The sequence below is a fragment of the Berghia stephanieae genome, chromosome 8, assembly GCF_034508935.2.
Source record: "Berghia stephanieae isolate SIO BIC M18660-M18661 chromosome 8, UCSD_Bste_1.3, whole genome shotgun sequence".
Taxonomy (NCBI): Eukaryota; Metazoa; Mollusca; class Gastropoda; order Nudibranchia; family Aeolidiidae; genus Berghia; species Berghia stephanieae.
The window spans coordinates 1,558,514-1,583,914 of NC_088367.1; the positions used below are offsets into that span (position 1 = coordinate 1,558,514).

Here is a 25,401-nt window from a genome sequence, read left to right on the forward strand (position 1 = left end):
TGCCGATCATAGACCGGCTCATAAAAACAAAACGAAACAAAAAGACTTCCCCGCCACACCACATTGTCACTACCTTGTCACCCCGCGCAGACAACGTGGGACAGATGAGACGAGTCGTTTTGACGTCACAAGACGCCACCTGTGGTTCCTACGAAGGAGCGACTCACGAGTGTTGACGAAAGTAAACAAATATTAAATTCAAAACACAACAGATTTTGAAAAAGCAGTCTGTGCTAAATTTTTAATTAACATTTTTTACAAATGAGGTTTATTGTTTGGCTAACATGCTGATCAACGGAAAATATAGGGCGGCAAAAAACAACTTCGCCCTTTTGACCGACCGCCAGTGATGACGATGATGATGTTTTTGTTTTTGTTTTTTAAAAAAGAGCTTTTATATAGAGCAATATCCACTAAACATACTCAAAGCGCTTTAAAGGGGTCCCTGACCAACAGCCACATTTAACATGGAGGACGGGACACGATGCCTGTTAGGCGATTTTAGATTTTTTTCGGACAAAGACAACGCTGTTAACAGCCAGGTACTCATTTTACACCTGAGTACGATGAGAGAATGAGAGTAAAGAGTCTTTTCCAAGGACTCAACTATGCGCCGAGCAAGGCTCGAACCCAGGACCTTCGGATCCGAAAGCGAGTATCATACCACAAGACCACATAGCCTACTACTACTACTGCTACTACTACTGCTACTACTACTACCACTACCACTACTACTACTGCTGCTGCTGCTGCTGCTGCAACTACTACTACTACTACTACTACTACTACTACTACTACTACTACTACTACTATTACTACTACTACTACTACTATTACTACTTAACATTAAAAACGATGTCAACAACAAAAACAATGCCAACAAAATCCCAATAAAAACAACATTAATCGCAACCATAATAACAAAAACTAAATTAACAGCAACCAAAATATCAGAAATATTGTAAAAGAAAAACGATATAATTTATCGTTAATGTCGTTATATCGATAAACCAAATAGCTCGTTTGAACTGTGAGTTAACTATCTATCAGCCTATAGGAACTCTCCAAGTCTGAAAAGTACAATTTCTTGGGAAAACTGAAGACAGAAGATTTCACTTACTTGGATTTTGTTGCGAGGAGTAGACGTAAAATTTCACAGTGATAAATTTGTCCAGTGTTTTCAAAGTAGATAGTTAACCTTCAAGCTAAGCATAAGGGTTTTAGCTTATTGTAATCATGGACTTCACAACATTAATGAATGTTGCCAGTGCCAAGCAAAAAAGCAAAGACAAAATTGTAAGTCTATTCTTAATTTTTTTCTCTTACTTTTATTTTTCTGCTACTGAAGGCTACTGAGTTGGGATCGATGGTTTCCAACGTCAAAGGACTGGATATATGAAGCTTTGATTTATTATTTGGAAGGATATTATGTATTAATTTAATTTTATTTTTTAAAAAGGAAAAACTAAATTATATTTGTTGCAAGACTCTTGACATTCACAATGGAGTAGAAGTAAACTTTCAATTTTCTCGCTCTTGACGTCGACTTCGGACTTCGTCGACTCTTCTTTTTATTTAATTTACAAAACTATAACAAATTCCATAATTCCTTGTCATCTTATTTCATTTCTCAGCACTATCATAACTTCAAAGATTTTGAAACAATTTATTCTATTATAAACGAAGTTGCGAGTCGAAGTTCATGATTGATTTTTGGTGATTGATTAGTGATTAGACGAAATTGAATGTCGATAACAAAGACCTCTGATGGTGTCGAGGCAAATCAACAAAAAAATCATGGGACCAAGATCTGAAAGTGTGGTGAGAGTTCTAGTTTTAGTTTTGAGCAAAATCATGTCAAATTTGGGGAGACCTTCCATAAGCTACTACATCCCAAGTATTCTTGTTCTAGTAGGAAGTTGGGAGGGGGAAAACTTTTTAAAGAATATAAATATAAAGTCTCCCCCCCCCCCTCCCAAACCCCCTACACTAGAACTTCTAGTAGGGGGTTTGGGAGGGGGGGGGGACTCCCCATATTTGATTCCAGAAGAGACTGGTTTTTAAACCAGTCTATTCCAGTTTTCTTGAGTTGTTTTACTTTTATATACAGTCACAGTCATTGAAGTTGAAGTCTGCATAAATCAACAGCTGAGAATTTTATCTTTCTTGAAGGAAAGTATAGAATTTCCAATTTGTATGATGCTGGTATCGTGCATAGAGCCTATAGTTAACGATATGATGATATGATATGATATAAGTCCAGATTTATGTAGGCTTTTACAGCCTTTTATCTGCTCTTGTGCATTCGTGAACGTATTTAATTCAAGTCTCTCAAAACTGGGCATGCCACACAGTGGAAGGAGGTGTCTGAATTTAACTTTACAAACAGTATTTTTCTGTTTCACAATGAGCATCAAGATGGCACTTGAATGCCTTGAATGATGAGACCAGTCAGACATATTTTACATTCAGTTGTCTGATCCAGAAGCTTGGCCACCATATCTATATAATAATAATACCTATTGTACCCAACTCCAGTAGCATCATTCATTAATTTTAATGTTTATTCAACTTCAACCATACGGTAATCAACATAGGGGGGGGGGGGGGGATAGGAATGGTTGTCGGGTGTTGACATAGAGAGCTGGTTTTATTGCAAACTTCACTGTACACGGAATGGAGATCGTCTTGATCAAGGAGTTGTTTACTACAAGGAACAGAAATGATTTCTGATGAATGACACAATCTTGCCTAGCAAACAGCTTGTCACTCTGGATTTATTTTTTTTCCCTTCTGTCCTTGAGGTTTGAGGGACAAGAAAAAGAGACATGTGTTTTGTTTTTTTTTTGTTTTTTATTTTTTATTAAGTATTTTTGTTCGTGTGTGTATGTGTGTGTGTGTAAAGGGGGTGTGTTAAACTATTTTATAACTTTTGACTAGATCATGTAGGAAATTTGACGGCTAATAAAAGAATATACAAATAGTTGTTTGGAGCCATAAGACCCATTGAGCTGGAGTTTATCTTAGTTTCTATAATGAATTATAAACAAATCGATAGAAGTATGATAGATTTAAAAGTTTTTCAATATTGTCATTCGTCTATCGAGTTAGAGTGGAAAAGGCATCTCGTGCTTAATTGCCGATGGTACTGGGAATTCGTAGTAAGTAGGCAAACCATAAACAAATGTTTAAGAAGTTTTCCATTATATGAGTAGGTGACTTTCAAAACGTGTTCAGTCCCATTTTCATCATTCACAGAAAACTGCAATTTTTGTCATAAATTTTCTGACTTAAACAGGAAGATACTTATTGTTTTCCTTCCTGAGTGTTTTAAAACTCCAATTTTTTGGTGATTCTATGGAATCTAAAAGATAGCTTGAGATTGTTAACTCATTTTCTATCAGGATGTGACTTAAGACTAAGATGTTTTGAAATCGGCTACTCATATATTTGATGATGGCTTGTCATCATCTTGACTTTTCACACACAAATTAAAAAATATTGTGATGATTTGTGGTACATGATTTTTAAAATTTTTTTTGGTTTGTTTTGAATTTCAGAAAATAAATCGATACAGCCTTGACCTTCCAGCACCAAAAAAGGAAGTGAAAGAGGTTGTCCGTTCTGATGTGGTGAAGAAACTCATTCAGGAGAAAGAGAATGAGAAACAATTGAAAGGTAACTTTTGATATACTTTTCTTTTTCTTTTTTTTTTTTTCCTCACGGGAAATGCTTTTGTCATGATATGACAGTGTAACAGGCATTCATCGAACTACACTGGGTAAAGTGTGTTGAGTCCATGTTTCGAATGAGTGAACACGGCTGTAAGACAAGGGATACGGACTGTGATGAGGCCAACCGATATCAATGTTTGCACAACCAGATTTTGTAGATTGATGAAGTTATCTATCCGTGCTTTTGTATTGACAAAATAATGCATATTATTCACTGCGGAATCATACACACACACACACACACAATGCATCTCACGGGACAGCGTGGGAGGAGGTGTGAGTAGGGGAAGGCACTTGTCTGCACGATTGTAGCCCGTTTAAGTTCTAACTTGAGACCATAGCTATCTTAAGTGTTTGTCTGTAACCCCCAAAAAAATACCAGCTCCACATATCAGCATCAATCATAATTTTAACACAAACAAAAGAAAAAACCCAAAAAAAAATCATCTTGAATTGTGACATAAATATTTGGCCAGTCTCAGGCATAGCCTTGATAAGTACTTGCTTTTCACCCAAAGCAATCAGCCCCACATTTTGTAAGTATTAATCATAGTATTATGACAAACCGATGAAGGAATTGCATTGCAATACCTTCATCGGTTTGTCATAATACTATGATTAATACTTATAAAATGTGGGGCTGATTGCTTTGGTGAAAAGCAAGTACTTATCAAGGCTATGCCTGAGACTGGCCAAATATTTATGTCACAATTCAAGATGATTTGGTTGTTTTTTTTTGTTTTTTTTTTTTTTAAACTTCTAATCGTTTATAAAGGCTTTACACCAATGCTTTACTTGTTATTTTGAAAAATGAACAGAATTTAATATCAAAACACCAAACTGTTCATGGATTTAATTAACATAGAATTCTCCATGCCTTTTGTCACACAGAAGAATCCGGCGACATTTCATAACAAACTTTATTAGGCTTTTTTTTTCTTATTTTGTATCTTTTCCTTTCCGTTTAATCAATAATTTTCTTCTTCCAATTTTGTCTCTCTAGAAAAGTTACAAAGGGAGAAGGAGAAGGCCAGGGAGCGAGAGGAAAGGAAAAAATCTCAGTTCCGAATTCCAAAGAAGAAACCTGTAGAAAATGAAACTGCAGTTGACACTGAAAAATTGATCAACTCCTTGTTTGATGATGATGAAGATGACGTCAGTGCCCCAGTCAGCAATGGGCTGGATAGTTCCTCTCGTCTCTCATCGTCTGATGGCGAACATTCACCCAAATGTGTGTCAGATTCCAAAAGTGACAACCACAAACATTCCTCGTCACAAAAATCTTCTTCATCCTCGTCTTCTTCCAAAGCCAAGGAGAAATCGTCACATTCTAGTCATGAGTCCTCGAAGTCCAGCAGCCATTCTAGTCTTTCAAAGGATAATAAACATCACAGCTCATCGTCGTCTTCATCTCATTCAAAATCGTCATCCTCGTCTCGTTCAAAATCATCATCTTCATCTCATTCAAAATCATCATCTTCATCTTCCTCTCATTCAAAATCGTCGTCATCATCTTCATCAAAGCATGGTTCAGGTTCTCACCATTCCTCATCTGTCTCCAAGCACAAGTCAAGTTCTCATTCAAAATCGTCATCTTCATCATCAAAACAATCTTCCTCCTCGTCAAAGTCATCATCATCGTTATCTTTAATGCCTGATTCCAAACCTGCTTCAACTACCTCCCCATCTGCTGCTGAGCAGCAGCCTATTGCCCTGTCAAAACACCACCTCAAACCTGTCGCCGAACGCCACGCAGTGCCTACTGCTCAGTTATCAGAGAAAGAAAAAATTCTGGCAAAGCTTGCTGCCATTAAACAGAGAACATTGGATGCCATTCATAAAGAGCAGCAGGGAAAAGGTCGTAGGTCAAGGGGTGAGAAGTCTCAGGGCAGTAGCCGGACTTCAAAAGCAGAAAAAGAAGATGAAAGAGTGAAGTCCAAAGAAATTGTGAAAGATGTGTATTCTTCAGATGAGGAGGATGAAAATAAAAATGGTTCAGCGTCTGTGATTGATATTATGTTAAACGAACATCAGTCAAAATTAGAGCGTGATAAAATTGCTAGAATGGCTAAACAGGCATGGGAGAGAGCTATGAAAAAAGACACTGATGGAGATTCTGCTCTTGATAAAACCAAAGAGAAGAAACAATCCAGAAAGTCCTACGTGAGATCAGAGAAAAAATCTTCGGAGAATCACCATAATCGGAAAAGAAAAGACCACAGTTTGTCTCCAGAGCCTGAGAGTAGGAAAAAGCCTAAAACTGGTGATGTTGAACAACGTAAAAAGCCAAAAATTGTACGGCATGCCGGCAATGCAGCTCCACCACCTCCCGACTTCAATGCCATTTTAGCCATGGCAGCTCAGAAACTGAAAGATCCTCCCAAGCCCACTGGGTTGATGACAATTCCGAAAAAGAAGAAGAAGAAGGAGGAGGATGAGCGACCTCTGACCCAGGAAGAAAAAGAAAGAAAGGAGAGGGTGAAGTCAAAGGAATATCAAAACTGGTTGAAGTTCGGTGGTAAGCATCCTAGCGGTGGAAAGGAAAATAGTCACTCTTCTTCTTCTTCTGATGAGGGAGACAATCGTGAGAACAATTCTAAGCATAGTCGTGATAATGACAGAAGTATTAGCAGTAAGAACAATTTTAAAGACAGTAAGAGCAATTTTAAAGACAGTAATAGAGATACTATAAAGAGACCCGGGCACGTCGGTTCTTCTGTTAAACCCAAGAAGGAAATCACGGTCAACGAAAATGTTTTGGTGTGCGGTCCCGCGGAGGATGACGACGAGTTCAACAGTGATGAGGATGTTGTACGGGGTGCCAAGGGACGTCACCAGCCACAGTCAGCTTCTGCCAATCCCTTTGATAGGATCTACAACAGTGTACACAAGAAAAAGTCGGCTAACCATAACGGTAAGTACAGTACAGATTGTGTTGATCTTCAGTAAATATTGCGTATTCTTAGTTTTTTTTTTTTTGTTTTTTTTTTTTAAATTTACACCTGTATGCGTTTTGCTGATGATCATACGTGTTATTTCCATTATTTAAACATTTTAATAAAGCAAGTCGCTTTAATTTGATACTCTTTTAGTGTACTTTAGAATTTGACATCTTTATGACAGAATTTGACATCTCTGTTAGTGTCTGTTAAATTTGAACTTTGTAGTTGACTTAGAATTGAATCTTTTACGTGACTTTAGATTTGACACTCTTTTAGGGACTTTAAATTTGACACTTTAGTGGACTTTAAATTGACACTCTTTAGTGACTTTAGAATTGACATCTTTTAGTGTACTTAGAATTTAACTTTTTATGACTTGATTTGAACTCTTTTAGTGGACTTTAGAATTTGACACTCTTTTATGATTAATTGAACTCTTTTAGTGGACTTTAGAATTTGATACTCTTTAGTGGACTTTATTCGACATTGTAGTGATTCGTTTGACATTTTTAGTGGACTTTAGAATTTGCACTCTTTTATAAATAGAGTATGCAGTCTCTGTCGTCTGTCATCGCTAAATTTTAGTATGCAGATTGAATTAATAAATTTACATAAATATAACATGTAACTATTATGATTTTACAACAGTACACGTTTTCAGCAGCTATGACCCCTCAAGGCTGATCAAAATTGATAAAAGACAGAAACAGGCGCTTAAATGACCTAAATGGTGTCGAAAGCGTCGTTAAACACCTAGAAACAAAAACAAACAGTTTTAGTGTACTTTAGAATTTGACACTCTTTTAGTGTACTTTAGACGCTTTAATTTGTTCATGACCTGGAAGTTTAATAAAATATTATTTGGTGGAGTCATATTGGATTTACATTTTTATTCTTAAAGTTTAAATTGATACTATTAATATCATCAATAAAGAGTAAGCTTTTTCATCAATTATCAACTATGATATTGCTAGTGTGATCTAACTACCCATCATCAGAATTGTCACGTTTGATTTCTTCTGGGGTTTTTTTGTGGGGACGGTTTAGGATTTTTGGCTTTCCATCATACACATTTATTACTTGTGCTAGGGTTGGCAGCAGTGATTGTAACAATGATGTTCTTTTTCTTTGTCTTCAAATGCAAATAGCTCCATAAGTTTTCGTTAGATTGCAAAATAGCTTGGTTTGGTTATTGAGATAAATATACATAAATATTGAATCAATGTTTATCCTCCGACCGAATGTGTATGTTATTTGTAAAATATACAATGCTTTTCGTTTCATTTATGTACCATTTTTATATTCTGTATTAATATTTCTCATAATGTCATTGTTCTTGTTTCATCAAAGCTAGCTTTCATCTACATACACACAATCATTAGGATTTGTGTGTGGGTGTTTGTCTGGTTTTTTTAGTGGGAATTCTTTTTATGGGGATTATATTGCCCTTTTCACATTATATGTTTCAAATTTCAAAACACACAAGCATACAAAAATCCTGAATGTTCCGATTTGACAATCTGGGGAAAAGGGAAAAAAATTGGGTGGTATGGAAATGTCTCAGATTTTTAATTTTTTGACCAGATAATTGAAACAACTCACTCACCCTCATCCTCTCCGGACCTGCAGACGATGCCAAGGATCTCCACTAATATTAAAATCTCCATCTAGATTATATTTTACGATACTTCAAACATGCTGCCATTTTGGGTCTTTTTAGGGTTCTCGTGTTTTGGCTCTGTGAAAAGTTGCCTGTTATTTATGCATTATTAACAATATATTTTTTTTTAAAATTTTTAATCAAGAAAAGTATGACTGACGGCCAATCAAAAAATGTATTTCCTTACAGCAGCCAAAAAGAGGAGTTTTCAGGAAGAGGATGAAGCAGATGAGGAGTCTGACCTCGATGGATTTATCGATGACGGAGACGATGAAGATGGTGACTACTCAAAACATATCGCAAAGATATTTGGTTACAACAAAAATAGGTACGTGCTTGCAATTATATATTTAATGTATGATTGGGAAAAATAAAGCTTTGTAAAACTATTTGGTCGTGAAAAAAAAAACCCAAAAAATTAAATAGCATAAATTTGAAAAGTATAGAGAGCTGTTGTAGATTTTTTCTTGATTTTTCTGATTAGGTACAGGATCTGCTTTAACCCTCTCCTTACCACCCATAGGAAAATCGTCACATTCGTTACGATTTTACCGACAATTTTCTCATTCTGATTTCTCTTGTACATCACAAAATTTAAAGAATTCCTTTATTACAGTTATAAATACTAAACACTTGTGTTGTAGAGCTCACTTGGTACTTTTTTGTTTGAGTAAAAGAGTCTATTTTTGCACTGGGTGGGTGTGAATTTTCGAGGGAAATTCTTAAAATAGCTGGTAAGGAGAGAGTTAATGTCTAGGTTTGTTGATTTATTTTTATTTCTGTCATTTGATCTCTTGGAAAGCAAGTTATATTTCTTTTGATATTAAACATTTGCGTCACATGGAAATGGACCAAGGCCAGTCCCAGGTGAAGTCTCAGTGTTCAGATAAAGGTTGGTGGACGTGTTTGCATCAAATCTCACTGTTCAGATATAGGTTGGTGGGCGTGTTTGCATCAAATCTCAGTGTTCAGATATAGGTTGGTGGGCGTGTTTGCATCAAATCTCAGTGTTCAGATAAAGGTTGGTGGACGTGTTTGCATCAAATCTCACTGTTCAGATAAAGGTTGGCCGACGTGTTTGCATCAAATCTCAGTGTTCAGATAAAGGTTGGCCGACGTGTTTGCATCAAATCTCGCCTAAATAAGCTCAGAAGACACCAGCAAAGCATCATTTTTCAACTAAGAACACAACACATACCGCTCAACAACCATTTAAGCAAAATTACAAAAGACACATCCCCTTCCTGCCCCCTATGTCAACACCCCAATGAAACAGTAACACACCACTTGCTTGAATGTCAACCTCTTGAAGACCTGAGATGCACATTCCTCCCACCAAATCCAAGCATCAGTAACACACTTTATAGTCACCTGAAACAACTACAAAAGACGTCTAACTTATATGTCATGGCACAAGACCGAAGGGCTAGAGCTCAGGTGGTCGCTGGTTCAGATAAGTAAGTAAGTAAGCATCAAATCTCAGTGCTCAGATAAAGGTTGCTCATTGGTCGATTAGTTTGCATCAAAGTTCAGTCAATTTTTGTCTACTGAATTGGCAACCCTGATAGTGCTACAGAGGCTCAAGTTTGTATTGTTTTTTATTTTTGTTCTGTTTTTTTTTTTTACTGTAATTAGTATATTCGATATATTTTTATCTCCAGGTATGTGGACGAGGATGACGATGTATCGGACATGGAGGCCAATTTTGCCACGGTGATGGCCGAGGAGAAAAGAAGTGCCAAGATTGGGTTGATGGAGGATCTGGAGGACATCAGGCGGGAGGAAGAGGAACTGAAGAGGAAAGCTTTGCTCAAGAAGAAAATGAAGAGACAATAAATAGTGCATTGCAGTGACTAGTTTAAAATTATTATTTTTTTTTTTGGAACCATGAGAGAAAGATATGAGAAGGTAGTGATTAGTGTGTTGTTACAAGATCAAGCTCTGAAAAAGTGTGTATGAAACAGTGACAACTGGGTGGGGTTCCTGACCTCCCATAGTGGGTAGGGAGGTACATGTTGTGTCTTCTATCCCCCCAATACCTGTTTTCCAATTGTTTCCTGTTATAGGGAATGAGATTAGCGGAAGAGTAGCATCCCTTGATTGGACATCACCTTACAGAGAGAACGTCAAAATGGTTTTGCGCATGCGTCTCTCTCGTCCTCGCTTTCGGTGAAGTGTCTCATGCCGCAAAACCAACATGACGTTCTCTCTCTCTGATAACTTTTCCGGCGATGACGTCCAATCAAGGGACGCTACTCTTCCGCTAATCTCATTCCCTATTGTCTTGGAATGAGATTACTTAGTTTTGTCCTGATCCTTGCCGGAGTTTTATGGCTGGGAGGGAAACAGTCAATTGTATAGTTAGTTTTGGGAGATGATATTTATTTCCTTATAAATCATCTCTCTGTTGTGAACTGTATTTTGTTGTGTTTACGTGTTATATATAATTTGTAAACATTTGAGTGTATGCCTCTTAGTGGAGACCTGTGCTTGTGTCTGGATGAGACTTTTAGGTGATCTCAAATTAAGTACTTTGATAGTGTGCTCTTGGAATCTACATCTATTCCCTATTTGAACCAATTCCCCTTTGTCTTACCTTTTCTTGGGTGCTTTAATTGTAATTCTATAACTTTTTACTATCCCATTTTCTTCCTTTTTACTAGCGCTGATATGACCTTAATGTGTTTCAAGCGCCGTAAAACACTTTTTAAAAAAAACAACAAAAAAAAAACATTGCCAGACAAAGCAAAGAAAGAAAAATATCATCACCCACAAAATCAGTCTTCTCGTCTTGGGATGGAACCCCAGACCTCCCAAATTGGACGAGTGAGGAAGACTTTATTTTTGGGGGGTTTTTTTTCTTGCTTTGTCTGGCACTGTTTCATACACACTTTATCAGATTTTAATCCTACATCGGTGCTTGCTCCATAATTTGTCACTCTGTGACAAGACATGAGTTTGTCACTCGCAAGAAATTGTGACTTCTTTTTTTTTTGTTGTATTTTTAGATGCGTTCATAGATGGACATTTCACGGTTCCATTTCTTTTTTAGCCGCTACTTAATCAGTACAATGGACCAAGAGTACATGCATGGCAGTGAGAGACTTGGTGTGTGTGCTGAACCAAATAGATGCAGTTTCCCCTCTCTCCAGAAGTTAGCTAGAGTATCAATGATAGATAAAGATCTGAATAAGTGTGTATGAAAGGTGTCAGACAAGAGCAAGAGAGAAAAATAGAAAAAAAAAAAAATCAGTCTACCTTGGCTCGAACCTCAGACCTTCTGATTACTGGTCATACACACTTGTTCAGATCTTTATCTTACGCTGGTGCCTGCTCCTTAATTTAGTATCGATTATAGTTTATCATCTCAATTACTCTAAAAGAAAAGCAGGGTTCAGTTGTATTACAATCGGGGCTTGATAGTCAATCGATGTAGTGCTGGGCTTAGGTCGGGATCTTTTCTTGTCATTTAGTTACATCAGTGCTGATGGTTTTCCTCGGATCTGCGGAAATCCGCGATTTTGGAGTCCAGAGGAGGAATTTCCTCCTTTTAAAAATTAGATTTTCTCAAAACAATGTGCTAGCAATGAGAAACTTGATGTGTGGTGGAACACACAGGTGCAGTTTCTCACTCTCCAGAAGTTAGCTAGAGTATCAATGATAGTCTATCATCTCAATTGCTCTAAAAGTGGGGTTTAGTGCAGTAGAAATGGGGCTTAAAGTAAGGCAATCGTTCAACATTTTCCTACTTTTTCACATCAGCACTGTTACATCCCAATGCATACCTGCCAACCCTTCTACTTTTGGCGGAATCATTCCTATTTTCACTCTTCCATCCCGTTATTCTGCCATTGTCTTTAAAATTCCGGTTTGATGATATGGTAAAAAGATAGTGGGTAGGGAGGTACTTACTGCGTCTTCTATCCCCCTATATCTGTTTTCCAACTTGCTTTCTGTCTTTGTCTTGGAATGAGATTACTTGGTTTTGTCCTGGTCCTGACCAGATGCCCTGGCTGAAAGGGAAACAGTCAAATGTATAGTTAGTTTTGGGTGATGACATTTTTTTCCTTGTAAATCTTCTCTCTTAGTGGGGACCTGTGCTTATGTCTGGATGAGACTTTTAGGTGATCTCAAACTTAGTACTTTGATATTATGTTCTTGGAATCTACATCTGTTTCCTATTTGAACCAATTCCCCTTTGTCTTACCTTTTCATGGGTTCTTTAACTTTAATTGTAATTCAAGAACTTTTTACTATCCCATTTTCTTCCTTTTTACTGGCGCTGATATACTACTTGTTGCAAGCCGTAAAACCTAAAGAATACAAACATTTTTGGAAATTACACATTACTTTCCCCTCTCCCCCTCTCCATAGTACAAAGTTCTGAAATACATATCCATTTTATACCTGTTGCCTTTGGCAGATATTTCGTGAGAGAGGGCTGTGACAAATTAACATATTTATATGACGAGAATTCATGTATTGTGGTGCATTTACATTTTCATAAGTAAAATATCAACAGCATTGATTGTGATTGTTTTATTATGCTTCTGTTTGTTGATGTCCAATTATGAATGTATTCATCGATAGCCATATCTTTGTTATAGTCTCCACATTCATTTGTTTTAGAATGAACAGATTTGGAGCATTTTTTTTAACGGTTGCACATTAATTTATTTTTTAGAACTGTATTCTGGTCATTTTGGTGTGTTTTGATTGTTGTCACAAGCATTTTCCAATTCTGTTTAGTACGCGTAGATATAGAAGGAAGGAAATTGGTGTCACTCAGCTACTTGGTATAGTTTTTTAGACAGCCAGGTTTTTTTTATAAAGTCGTTCTAGTTCTCACTAAATTCTATCAATCAGACTAAAAATGGTTAAGGTTACACGTAGTTTTTTGTTTGTTTGTTGGTATGTTATATCTGGTTGGCAGATGTTGTGAGTAAATTAACTAAGCGCATAGCATCAGTTTCAGGATTAGAGTGTTTTTGTTTGTTTTGTTTTTTTAAAATAGAAAATGTCTTTATTTTTTAATTGCTTTTGAAAAAATATTTCGAGTTTAATATCTGTTCATTAGCGTAGTTATTGGTATAGTCTAAGTGTAGTGACAAAATTCCTTGGTAGGTTTCAGACTCTTGCGTCAATCTTTGAAGACATGATTAGAACTGCCAATTTGTTATAATTACAGAAATATAATATGAATGTTTATACGTCGCACATATTCCTATGCTATAAGACTCCAAGCTTTCTTTTCTTCATTTCAGTACTAGACACATCACCGTTACAAGATTCTTACTTTTGCTTCTTGTAGTCTTGAAAAATTGATTTGTTGATATTGAATTTCATTTGGGAAATGACATATTAACAAAAACAAAAACAAAAAAAGAAGCTAAGTGGTCTTGTGGTATGGCGCTTGTTTTCAGATCGGAAAGTCCTGGGTTTGAGCCTCGTTCGGTGCATAGTTCAGTCTTTGGAAAAGGCTCTTTACTCAGTGATGATACTTCCGCGGTTTTCTTTCCTTTCCTCGGCTTTCCTCCTCAGATCCTCGTAATCGCGCGTAAATTTCCTTCATTCTACATTCTTGTTACTTTTTTTTTAAATTTAGACTCATTGTGCGACAATTGTCAGTTTATCACAATCACGTGTTTTTTTTTTTTTTTTTTTTTTTTTTTTTTATTTTTGTTTTTTTTTTTTTTTTTTTTTTTTTTTTTTTTTTTTTTTTTTTTTTTTTTTTTTTTGCGATCTCCCGATCATTATTTTTATTTCTTGCTAAATAATCTGATTGCGAGTGATCGTAATTGTCGGATCGCGAGCCCCAACTCGACCCGGCGAGCGTCAAGTCCGACCAATGGCGTCGGTTGCCCAATCGGCACTTCAAGTCCCTCGTTACGCTCTTCTGCTTATCGGATGAATTGCTAGTTTCGATCTGACCGCAACTCTTCATTTGTCTGAAAACAGTATATGTGTCGATTATAATTGAGCATGCCATGTTTCGTTAACTTTTGTTTTCTATACTTTCGGTAGTCTTCAGTAACTTTTGTTGTTCAATTGAAGTTTTGTTACAATTTCGAATTTTATTTCGCTTCTATCATAACTTTCATTGTCTTAGTATCTTTTATCTATTCCATTTTTTCTACACTTATTTTTGTTTCAAGTGGCCTAAACAAAATTTTCTTGACAAGTTTCGTCGGATCTGTCAGTTTAGTGGTGTTTCGTTCTTCGAATGGAATTGGCGATGATTTTTTTTGACCCTTTTAGCTGTATATACCATGCCCATGCCGGTGGTGCTGCATATTGTTGTTTTTTTTTTTTTGCCATGTGGATTAAATTAATGATTGTGAATTTTAATGGTAGTTATAGTACTAGAACATTTATTTCAGTAAACAAACTACTGTTGTGGTCCGATTACGTCAAAAGTGAAAATCCTTCGATAAAATCAAATGGATTCATTTACGACATAAATTGTCAACAGTGAGTTTTTAAAACAAGAGAGAAAAAAGAAAAACACCTCAGTCGTTGACGGCTGTTTTCACTGCTGAGACAGAGACCGTCCTCTCTCCAAGCTTCACAAGATTTCTTTACTCACTCAATCCTCGCCCTAGCCCAGTCTGTAGGTAGACAGGTGCCGATTAGCCATTGGACAAGTGAAGCACAACTTTATTTGTATAAGACAATTTCATATAATTATAATCACTGTTGCATTATTTTTCACAGTATATGAACGGCTCTGGTATCATTTTAAAGGGCAGAGATCAAGATTTCTTTTGATGTGATAGTGATAGAAATCAATGTTGACATATTGTATCAAAAATTATAATTTGATAAAAATAACATCATTTTAAAACTTTTGAAATCTTTTTCAAAATTGAGATAGCAAAAAAAAATAAAGAGAAGGCATCTAGATAAATCATTTGTCTCTGTCTATATCAAATTTCATAAAGATTGAAGGCAGTGCAGTATGTTTAATGTTGACCACAAGTGACCAACCCTCTTTTCTCTATGCTAAGATCCCGTTTAATCAGTAGTCACCTTATCGAGAGGCTTCCCAGTGGGGGAATTCTCAATCAATTTTGAGCTTTTTGTAAGAGTAAATTTAGAGTAGTAAAATCATCATAACTTTGGAACCGTTTATCCTGGATCCAAAAGTAAGGTATCTCATCAAACGGTTTTTAAAGGCCTATCTGTCTATGTAAAAAATAATGGTTAATGTTTATTTTTGAGAAAATATCAAACTACCACTCTACCTCCATGCTGTCCCTGGTCCCTATTCTATAAATGTTTGGTACTTTTTAACAGTTTAATATAAATATATTCGGTAGGACAATCCAAAAGAGAATGTATATGACTCAGTACTGAGTTACAAAATAAAAGATCCGGTAATGCGATATGTGTGAAAAAGTTCAGACAATTTGGTCAGGACTCGCATGCAGGTCTATTAATATAATAAATCTTTAAAAAATACCTCCTTTTTAAACAAAAAAAAAAAAAATATATATATATATATATAAATTTCCTCCTTTTACTGGACTCCGGGCGTTTTAAAATTGTACTCAAAAGAAGTCATCCTGCCTACTTTCCTGTGGTGCAAGAATGTTCTTGGTGAGTTTTCCGTTTTTCCGAGACTTTTCCTCCTTTTTGACTTTTTGTGAGTATCATCACTGCTTTACTCACATTCTCTCACTGTACTCAGGTGTAAAGTGAGTACTTGGCCTTTAACAGTGTTGTCTCTTTCGGAAAAGATTGTGATATCGCCTAACAGGCGTCCTGTCTCATTCTACATGTTATGTGTTGCTGTTGGTCAGGGACCCTTTTTAAAGCGCTTTGAGCACGTTTAGTGGATATTGCAATATATAAAAGCTCAAGTGTTTTGATTTTTTTTTGTTTCTTTATTTAATAAATTTAACTCAGTTATTGTGTCAGACACTCGTGAAGCTGGATTGAAATTCATAGTAATTCATTATTTGTTCCCAGTTCCCCTGTGTCTTACTTTCTCTTGGATGCTTTAATTGTAATTCTAGAACTTTTTACTATCCCATTTTCTTCCCATTTTACTGGCACTGATATAACCTAGATATGTTGCAAACGCTGTAAAACCGTTTTAAAAAAACAAAACAAAAAATTGATTGCATAATTCACTTGACTACCGTATTTTGTCTGTTTCTTTCTCAAAAGACCACACATTTCTGATGGTGGCGTGTCTGGATAAAGCCTCCGTTTCATTATTCATTATGAGAATCTGAAACTATCCATTCTCTGCTGAAAAAAAAAGAGATCAAATGATGCTATAATCTAATTTTAATCATGCTTTGACAAATGATCAGAACCACCTTCCTGTATGGGGTTCCTGACCTCCCATAATACTTACTGTCTTCTATCTCCCCCACCATCCCCTATATCTGTTTTCCAACTTGCTTTCTGTCTTTGTCTTGGAATGAGATGACTAAGTTTTGTCCTGACCTGGGAGGGAAACAGTTGAATGTATAGTTTTAGTTTTGGGAGATGATATTTTTTTTCCTTGTAAATTATCTCTCTGTTATGTACTATTATTTTGTTTTATTCTTGGCAAATGATTTGTAAACATTTGTGTGTATTCCTCTTAGTGGGGAATTGTGCTGTGGTGTCTGGGTGAGACTTTTAGGTGATCTCAAACTAAGTACACTGATAGTGTGCTCTTGGAATATACACATGTTCCCGATTTGAACCTTTTCGCCTTGTCTTTCTTTTTCCTCAAGTTCCTTTCATTTTACATGTAGAATGCTTTTACTATCCAATTTTCTTCCTTCTTACTGGTGCTGATATGTCCTAAATGTTTTGCAAGTGCCGAAAGACCCTTAAAAACACAAGACAAAACAGAACCACCTTTCTTGCACAAAATTTCACGGATGGTCTGTTCAGATTTTAGTGGAGTATTTTTGCTTCTTGAATGAAGAAGGCTTTTGGGCCCAGAGTAAGTCGTGTGAAGTTTTTTGGCTCTTTTTTTAAGCTGTTCTATTCACCTCTATGCTAAATTCCATGGCGCGGTGCTGACCAAATTTAGTCCTTGTCAATGAAAACTTCAGTTGTCGGTTTTTTTGTTTTTTTTTTGCTTTATTTGTTATATTTGTGATTTTAATTGAAATGTCAGCGACTGTGAACATATTCCAATGTGCCTTATTGTTACTATTGTACTGTAAAACTCTGAAAAAAACAAAACAAAAACCCCCACAGCAATCACATGTTTAAAATTTTGGCCAGAAAACTCTTCCTTCAAATATTATAGACTGATTAAAATGACCTTCGTCTTGCCAAAAACTCTCAAACCCGGGACTTCGCATTTTCTGACCAAAGTTTTAAACATGTGATTGTTGTATTGTTTTGTTTTTTTTTTTCTCTCAGAGTATGCCAGTAGTGAGTGTATTCAACAGTGAATCAATCATTCTATATTCAATTTGAAGCGATTGTTTTTATTTAAGTAAAAGGCAATACTGGTTATGGAGCCTGGGTTTAAACCCGATTTTGTATCATCGAGTAGACAGTAATAATTTCTTGCTATCCTTTGAATTTGGATTGTAGGGAGCGAAAGACGAATGGAGCCTTGGACGAAGCGAGCGAAGTCTTCCGCTCTCTCACAAATCATGAACTGATAACAACAACAAGCTAAGACCTCTGATCAAACTTTTCTCTATTTTTATTGTCATTCAAGTTTCATTGCTTGATCTCATAGTAATTTCCATTAGATATAATACTAACAAACCTAGCCATCCAGTCATTGCTGTGTACTGGGTGGGGATCCTGACCTCCCATAGTGGGCAGGGAGGTACATTCAATGTCTTCTATCCCCCCAAACCCGTTTTCCAATTGTTACCTGTCATTGTCTTGGAATGAGATTACTTAGTTTTGTCCTGATCCTTGGCTGGGAGGGAAACAGTCGAATGTATAGTTATAGTTTTGGGAGATGATATTTTTTTCCTTGTAAATCATCTCTCTGTTATGCATTGTATTATGTTTAGTTTACATATTATATTATATGATTGGTAAACATTTGAGTGTGTTCCTCTTAGTTGGGACCTGTGCTTGTGTCTGGATGAGACTTTTAGGTGATCTCAAACTAAGTACTTTGACGGTGTGCTCTTGGAATCTACATCTGTTCCCTATTTGAACCAGTTCCCCTTTGTCTTACCTTTTCTTTTGTGCTTTAATTGTAATTCGAGAACTTTTTACTATCCCATTTTCTTCCTTTTTACTGGCGCTGATATGACCTTAATGTGTTGCAAGCTCTGTAAAACCCTTAAAAACATAAAAACAAAAACAATCACTGCTGTGTAGGTAGAGGAGAAAAAAAATAAAACAACCCAGGGATCAAATCTGCTCATATAAACTGATTGCTTTTCCAATTGAATGTCAAGGGCTCCTAATAATTTTATATCAGAAATCTTCCATTTTTGAAACATGCATTTTTTATATTTTTTTTCGTAACAAGAACATACGCATTTCAATTTTATGTATGTCGCCCAGTATGTTAAGAAAAATATTTGCAAACTGTACCCACCGATGGTAAAGTGAATGATACTGAATTTTTTTTTTTTTCTCTCTATTTGATGATTATAATAGCGACACGCGATGATAAATATTACAATTGCGGGTGGTTGGATGGGAGCATCACCCTTGAATCATATACCTATGATGTTCGCATGGGTGTACGATCTGATAGTGATGTCGTTTCTTCTTCTCTTTACTAGCCTATCCTGCTTCTTTGGTTTGTGATTGTATTTTTGACAGGGGATATTTTTTTTTCTGTAAATCTTCTGCCTGTTTGTTCTTGGTCATTTATAATTTAGCTTATGATATCTTTAGGTTATGATTTTGATTTACATTTGTACTATTTTTGTTAGATTGCTTGTTTTTTTTGTTTCAGCAGTCTCTCATATAACCTCAATTGTGTTGGAAGAGACCTAAAGCAACAAACAAACAAAACAAACTATTACAATTCCCTTTATATTCCTTCTCAATGGGTAATTTGTCTTTAGGAAAGACTGGAATAACGCAGGTGTCTGTCGCAGTGCAGAGATGTGTTGTTTTATTTTCTTTAATTTTCTTTAAAACAATTTTTTTTTTCTGACTTCTTTGTTTTACAGTTGTAAAGGGCAAGACTTCTGGAATGTAAACGTTTTTTAAAATAGAAACCGTATTAGCGAGTTTGCCAGGTTTTTAGAACAAAAGGGAATATAATAAAATTTGCCTGTCTGTCTTTAGAGTATAAAAGATGTCATTAACTTTGACAGGTTTGTATTTATGACAGGAAGTGATAAATTTATTAGGATTTTTGTTTTAGAAGACACGTATGTACACCGCTTGAAATCTAAATGTTGTAATTTCGATGTACACCACTTTTTGTGCAATAGTGAATGTCCAATATACAGATGAATAATATTGAAAAAAAAAAGGCTAAAATTTAATGTATTTAATGCTTTATTCCTGTGTGTAGATGGTTTAATCTCCCTGAAAATGGGTCGTTTACATTTGGCCAGTTGTCTATTGATTTTTGTTTATTTATTTATTTGTTAATTTATTTATTGGTTTGATTGTGAATTATTTATGTCATGATTGATCGATCAACTACTTGAACCAATCAATGCTAAATCTGCTGGGTTTTTTGTTTGTTTTAAAAGTAATAGAAAGTGAATTTAATGTGTGTTTTAATAGATTATGGATGGCCGCGATGTTTCAGCTTATTGATCCTTATTCATATTAATTATTGTACTTTCACTTTCACTTCTTTTTTTTTTTCCTCTTCTTGTTCTAAATGTAGTAGTAGTAGCCTCCTTATATATGGAGAATCACATCTCTGTTCTTGCATCATGTGGGTTGTACGATTTATGGTTATACCTTATGCCGCCCCTCCCCCATCTCCCCCCCATTTGTTCTCCTGGATGTCAGTCTGAGACCTGGTCTGAATGATGATTTTGGAAGGGTGACTGCGATTTGATTGCCAATTATGTATTTTACAACATAACATAGAGTAGTTTGGGGTCTGGGATTTATAATAAAAAATATCTGAAAAGGCGAATATGAAACGATGCCAGACACGACAGAATGAAAAAGATCCCAAGAAATCAGGCTACATTTTTTTTTCTTGTATTTTTCTTTCTGCTTTGTCTGGCATTTTATCATATACACTTTTACAGATAATTTTTTTATCATACACCAGTGGATAGTAATTTGTTAGTTTGGGGTCCGTAGATGTTCTAGTTATCCTTTTATGTTATTTTAACCAAAACTTTTGTATCCTTTTGTGTGGCTATGTGGTCTTAGTGGTATGACACTCGCTTTCGGATCAGAAGGCTGGGTTCAAGCTTCACTCGGCGCATTGTTGAGTCCTTGGAAAAGGCGCTTTACTCACATTCTCTCACCGTACTGAGGTGTAAAATGAGTACCTGGTCGTTAACAGTGTTATCTCTGTCGTGTTGCTGTTGGTCAGGGACCCTTTGTAAGGCACTTTGAGCATGTTTGGTGGGTATTACGCAAGCAGTATAAAAGCTCAGTTTTTTTAAAATCCTCGGTATTTGTTTGTTTTACCACATTCCGCTGAGAATCTCATCAACCTTTAGGCTATCTTTGGCTGTGATGTTATTATTTAAATATCTCTCTCTCTTTCTCTCTCCATTGATGAAACATAACTTTGGCTTTCCAGGGTAGAAGTGAGTAATGGTGGGAGTTCAACCTTTCTTGTAAATCTTCCTTGATTTGTTCTTGTTGTAACCATCTTTAGGCAAGCTGTGTCTTCTATCCCTCCATGCCCGTTTTCCAATTGTTTCCTGTCGTTGTCTTTGAATGAGATTACTTAGTTTTGTCCTGACCCTCGCCAGAGTTCCTTGGCTGGGAGGGAAACAGTCGAATGTATAGTTATAGTTTTGGGAGATGATATTTTTTTCCTTGTAAATCATCTCTCTGCAGAATTATATGATTGGTAACCATTTGAGTGTATTCCTCTTAGCTGGGACCTGTGCTTGTGTCTGGATGAGACTTTTAGGTGATCTCAAACTAAGTAGGTACTTTGATGGTGTGCTCTTGGAATCTACATCTGTTCCCTATTTGAACCAATTCCCCTTTCTCTCGCCTTATCTTTTGTGTTTTCATTGTAATTCTAGAACTTTTTACTATCCCATTTTCTTCCTTTTACTGGCGCTGATATGACCTTAATGTGTTGCAAGCGCTGTAAAACCCTTTAAAAAAAACATTTAGGCAAGCTGACACCTCATATAGTAGCTTGTGTTTTCATTTTACTTTCTTAATTTATTGTATCAAGTTGTTTTATGACCAGTGTTTTGTGTACTGCAACTGCAATGTTCCTTGATATGTATTATTTTATCATGCTCATGTCGTGAAGAAATGGATTTTAGAAATAATGATGAATAAAATTATTTCTTTTTTTTTGACAGGCTTTGTTTGGTTTTCTATTTATCATCATCACTACCATGACTACTACAACCACCACCACTACATCATCATCACTACCACGACTACTACAACCACCACCACTACATCATCATCACTACCACGACTACTACAACCACCACCACTACATCATCATCACTACCACGACTACTACAACCACCACCACTACATCATCATCACTACCATGACTACTACAACCACCACCACTACATCATCATCACTACCATGACTACTACAACCACCACTACATCATCATCACTACCATGACTACTACAACCACCACCACTACATCATCATCACTACCATGACTACTACAACCACCACCACTACATCATCATCACTACCATGACTACTACAACCACCACCACTACATCATCATCACTACCATGACTACTACAACCACCAACACCACATCATCATCACTACCATGACTACTACAACCACCAACACCACATCATCATCACTACCACGACTACTACAACCACCAACACTACATCATCATCACTACCATGACTACTACAACCACCACCACTACATCATCATCACTACCACGACTACTACAACCACCACCACTACATCATCATCACTACCATGACTACTACAACCACCACACTACATCATCATCACTACCATGACTACTACAACCACCACACTACATCATCATCACTACCATCGACTACTACAACCACCACCACTACATCATCATCACTACCATGACTACTACAACCACCACCACTACATCATCATCACTACCACGACTACTACAACCACCACTACATCATCATCACTACCATGACTACTACAACCACCACCACTACATCATCATCACTACCATGACTACTACAACCACCAACACTACATCATCATCACTACCACGACTACTACAACCACCACTACATCATCATCATCTACCATGACTACTACAACCACCACCACTACATCATCATCACTACCATGACTACTACAACCACCACCACCACATCATCATCACTACCATGACTACTACAACCACCAACACCACATCATCATCACTACCATGACTACTACAACCACCACCACCAACATCATCATCACTACCATGACTACTACAACCACCATCACATCATCATCACTACCATGACTACTACAACCACCACTACATCATCATCACTACCATGACTACTACAACCACCACCACTACATCATCATCACTACCATGACTACTACACAACTCACCACCAACTACTACATCATCACTACTCACATACTACCACCACAACCACACATCATCATCACTACCATACTACTACAACCACCACCACTCATCTCACTACCATGACTACTACAACCACCACACTACATCATCATCACTACCATGACTACTACAACCACCATCACATCATCATCATACCATGATACTACACACCAACTACATCACTACATACTATACAACACCACCAACATCATCATCACTACCATGACTACTACAACCACCACACTATATCATCACTACCATGACTACTACAACCAACCACTACATCATCATCACTACCTGACTACTACAACCACCAACACTACATCATCATCACTACCATGACTACTACAACCACACCACTACATCATCATCACTACCATGACTACTACAACCACCACTACATCATCATCACTACCATGACTACTACAACCACCAACATCATCATCACTACCATGACTACTACAACCACCAACACCACATCATTATTACTACCACCACTACTACAATCACCACCACTACATCATCATCACTACCGCTACTACTACAATCACCACCACTACATCATCATCACTACCGCTACTACTACAATCACCACCACTACATCATCATCACTACCGCTACTACTACAACCACCAACACCACATCATTATTACTACCACTACTACTACAACCACCAACACCACATCATTATTACTACCACCACCAACACCACATCATCATCACTACCGCTACTACTACAACCACCAACACCACATCATTATCACTACCTCTACTACTACAATCACCACCACTACATCATCATCACTACCGCTACTACTACAATCACCACCACTACATCATCATCACTACCGCTACTACTACAATCACCACCACTACATCATCATCACTACCGCTACTACTACAACCACCAACACCACATCATTATTACTACCACTACTACTACAACCACCAACACCACATCATTATTACTACCACCACCAACACCACATCATCATCACTACCGCTACTACTACAACCACCAACACCACATCATTATTACTACCACTACTACTTCAACCACCAACACCACATCATTATTACTACCGCTACTACTTCAACCACCAACACCACATCATTATTACTACCACTACTACTTCAACCACCAACACCACATCATCATCACTACCGCTACTACTACAACCACCAACACCACATCATTATTACTACCACCACTACTACAACCACCAACATCACATCATTATTACTACCACCACTACTACAACCACCAACATCACATCATTATTACTACCACCACTACTACAACCACCAAGACCACAATATTATTACTACCACTACTACAACCACCACCACACTGGGGGGGGGGGGGGGGTAGATGATCAGGTTGAGGAGAATGACGATAGTTAATCAGAATTCATACGTCATATTTCCTGGTTTCACCAAGCTCGTTGCACTTTACAATGCTCGGCACGCTGTATGGCATCTACACAAGTTTCCAAATAACATCGGTCACACAGCTAGATACTCATTCACACTCGAGTTTAATATCTAAAGTGTTTTACTCAATGATACAATGTAAGGGTTGATTACAACTGCAAACTATTCAGCTGCGCTATATTTGATGTGTAAACATGCTTCATTTTTTGCGGATTGGCCTGAATCAACCAATGAGATAATAGTGGGTAGTCACGTGATAATCAGCTGCTACTGTTTCGTGAAAATAACTCGCTACTTCCAGCGGGGGGTTGGATGGGAGCATCACCCTTGAATCATATACCTATGATGTTCGCATGGGTGTACGATCCGATAGTGATGTCGTTTCTTCTTCTCTTTACTAGCCTATCCTGCTTCTTTGGTTTGTGATTGTATTTTTGACAGGGATATTTTTTTTCCTGTAAATCCTCTGCCTGTTTGTTCTTGGTTATTTATAATTTAGCTTATGATATCTTTAGGTTATGCTTTTGATTGACATTTGTACTACTTTTGTTAGATTGCTTGTTTTTTTGTTTCAGCGGTCTCTCATATAACCTCAATTGTGTTGGAAGAGACCTTAAGCAACAAACAAAACAAAAAAAATCGCTACTTCCAGGAGTTTGGAATTTCAAGGGAAATAACTCTATCCATTGTAGTAAAAAAGGGGCTATAACCTAGCTGAGGACAATACAGTAATTATTTCAAGGGATGTAACCATGGAAATTTTTTAAAAACCCTGAATGTTAAAGCAATTTTCACAGTCGAGTTACATCCCTTGAGTAAAGATTGCTCATAGTTCTTAGTAACATTATAATTATAACTGCTTGCTTTCCTCTGGACAGGACATAACTCTTTCTTAAAATGCTTGCCATCTGTCAAAACAAAACAAAGAGTCAGCCATATTCATTGTTGAAAGGTCAAGGTGAG

The 25,401-nt window shown here is 36.7% G+C and overlaps 1 protein-coding gene across 2 annotated transcripts; it reads left to right on the forward strand.

Annotated features, from left to right (window-relative positions):
• The first annotated feature begins 1,077 nt into the window (after positions 1 to 1,077).
• On the forward strand, positions 1,078 to 10,185 carry LOC144978004 (uncharacterized). Of its 2 annotated transcripts, none has more exons than XM_078923415.1 (5): positions 1,078 to 1,296; positions 3,561 to 3,678; positions 4,738 to 6,648; positions 8,526 to 8,664; positions 9,998 to 10,185. In XM_078923415.1, exons 1-5 carry the CDS (start codon positions 1,237 to 1,239, stop codon positions 10,170 to 10,172), a joined length of 2,403 nt encoding a protein of 800 aa, XP_078779541.1. In that variant the 5' UTR covers positions 1,078 to 1,236; the 3' UTR covers positions 10,173 to 10,185. The 2 variants fall into 2 exon arrangements, with proteins under 2 accessions (XP_078779541.1, XP_078779543.1); XM_078923417.1 differs by having other exon boundaries at positions 1,112 to 1,296; positions 8,529 to 8,664.
• Positions 10,186 to 25,401: the final 15,216 nt, after the last annotated feature.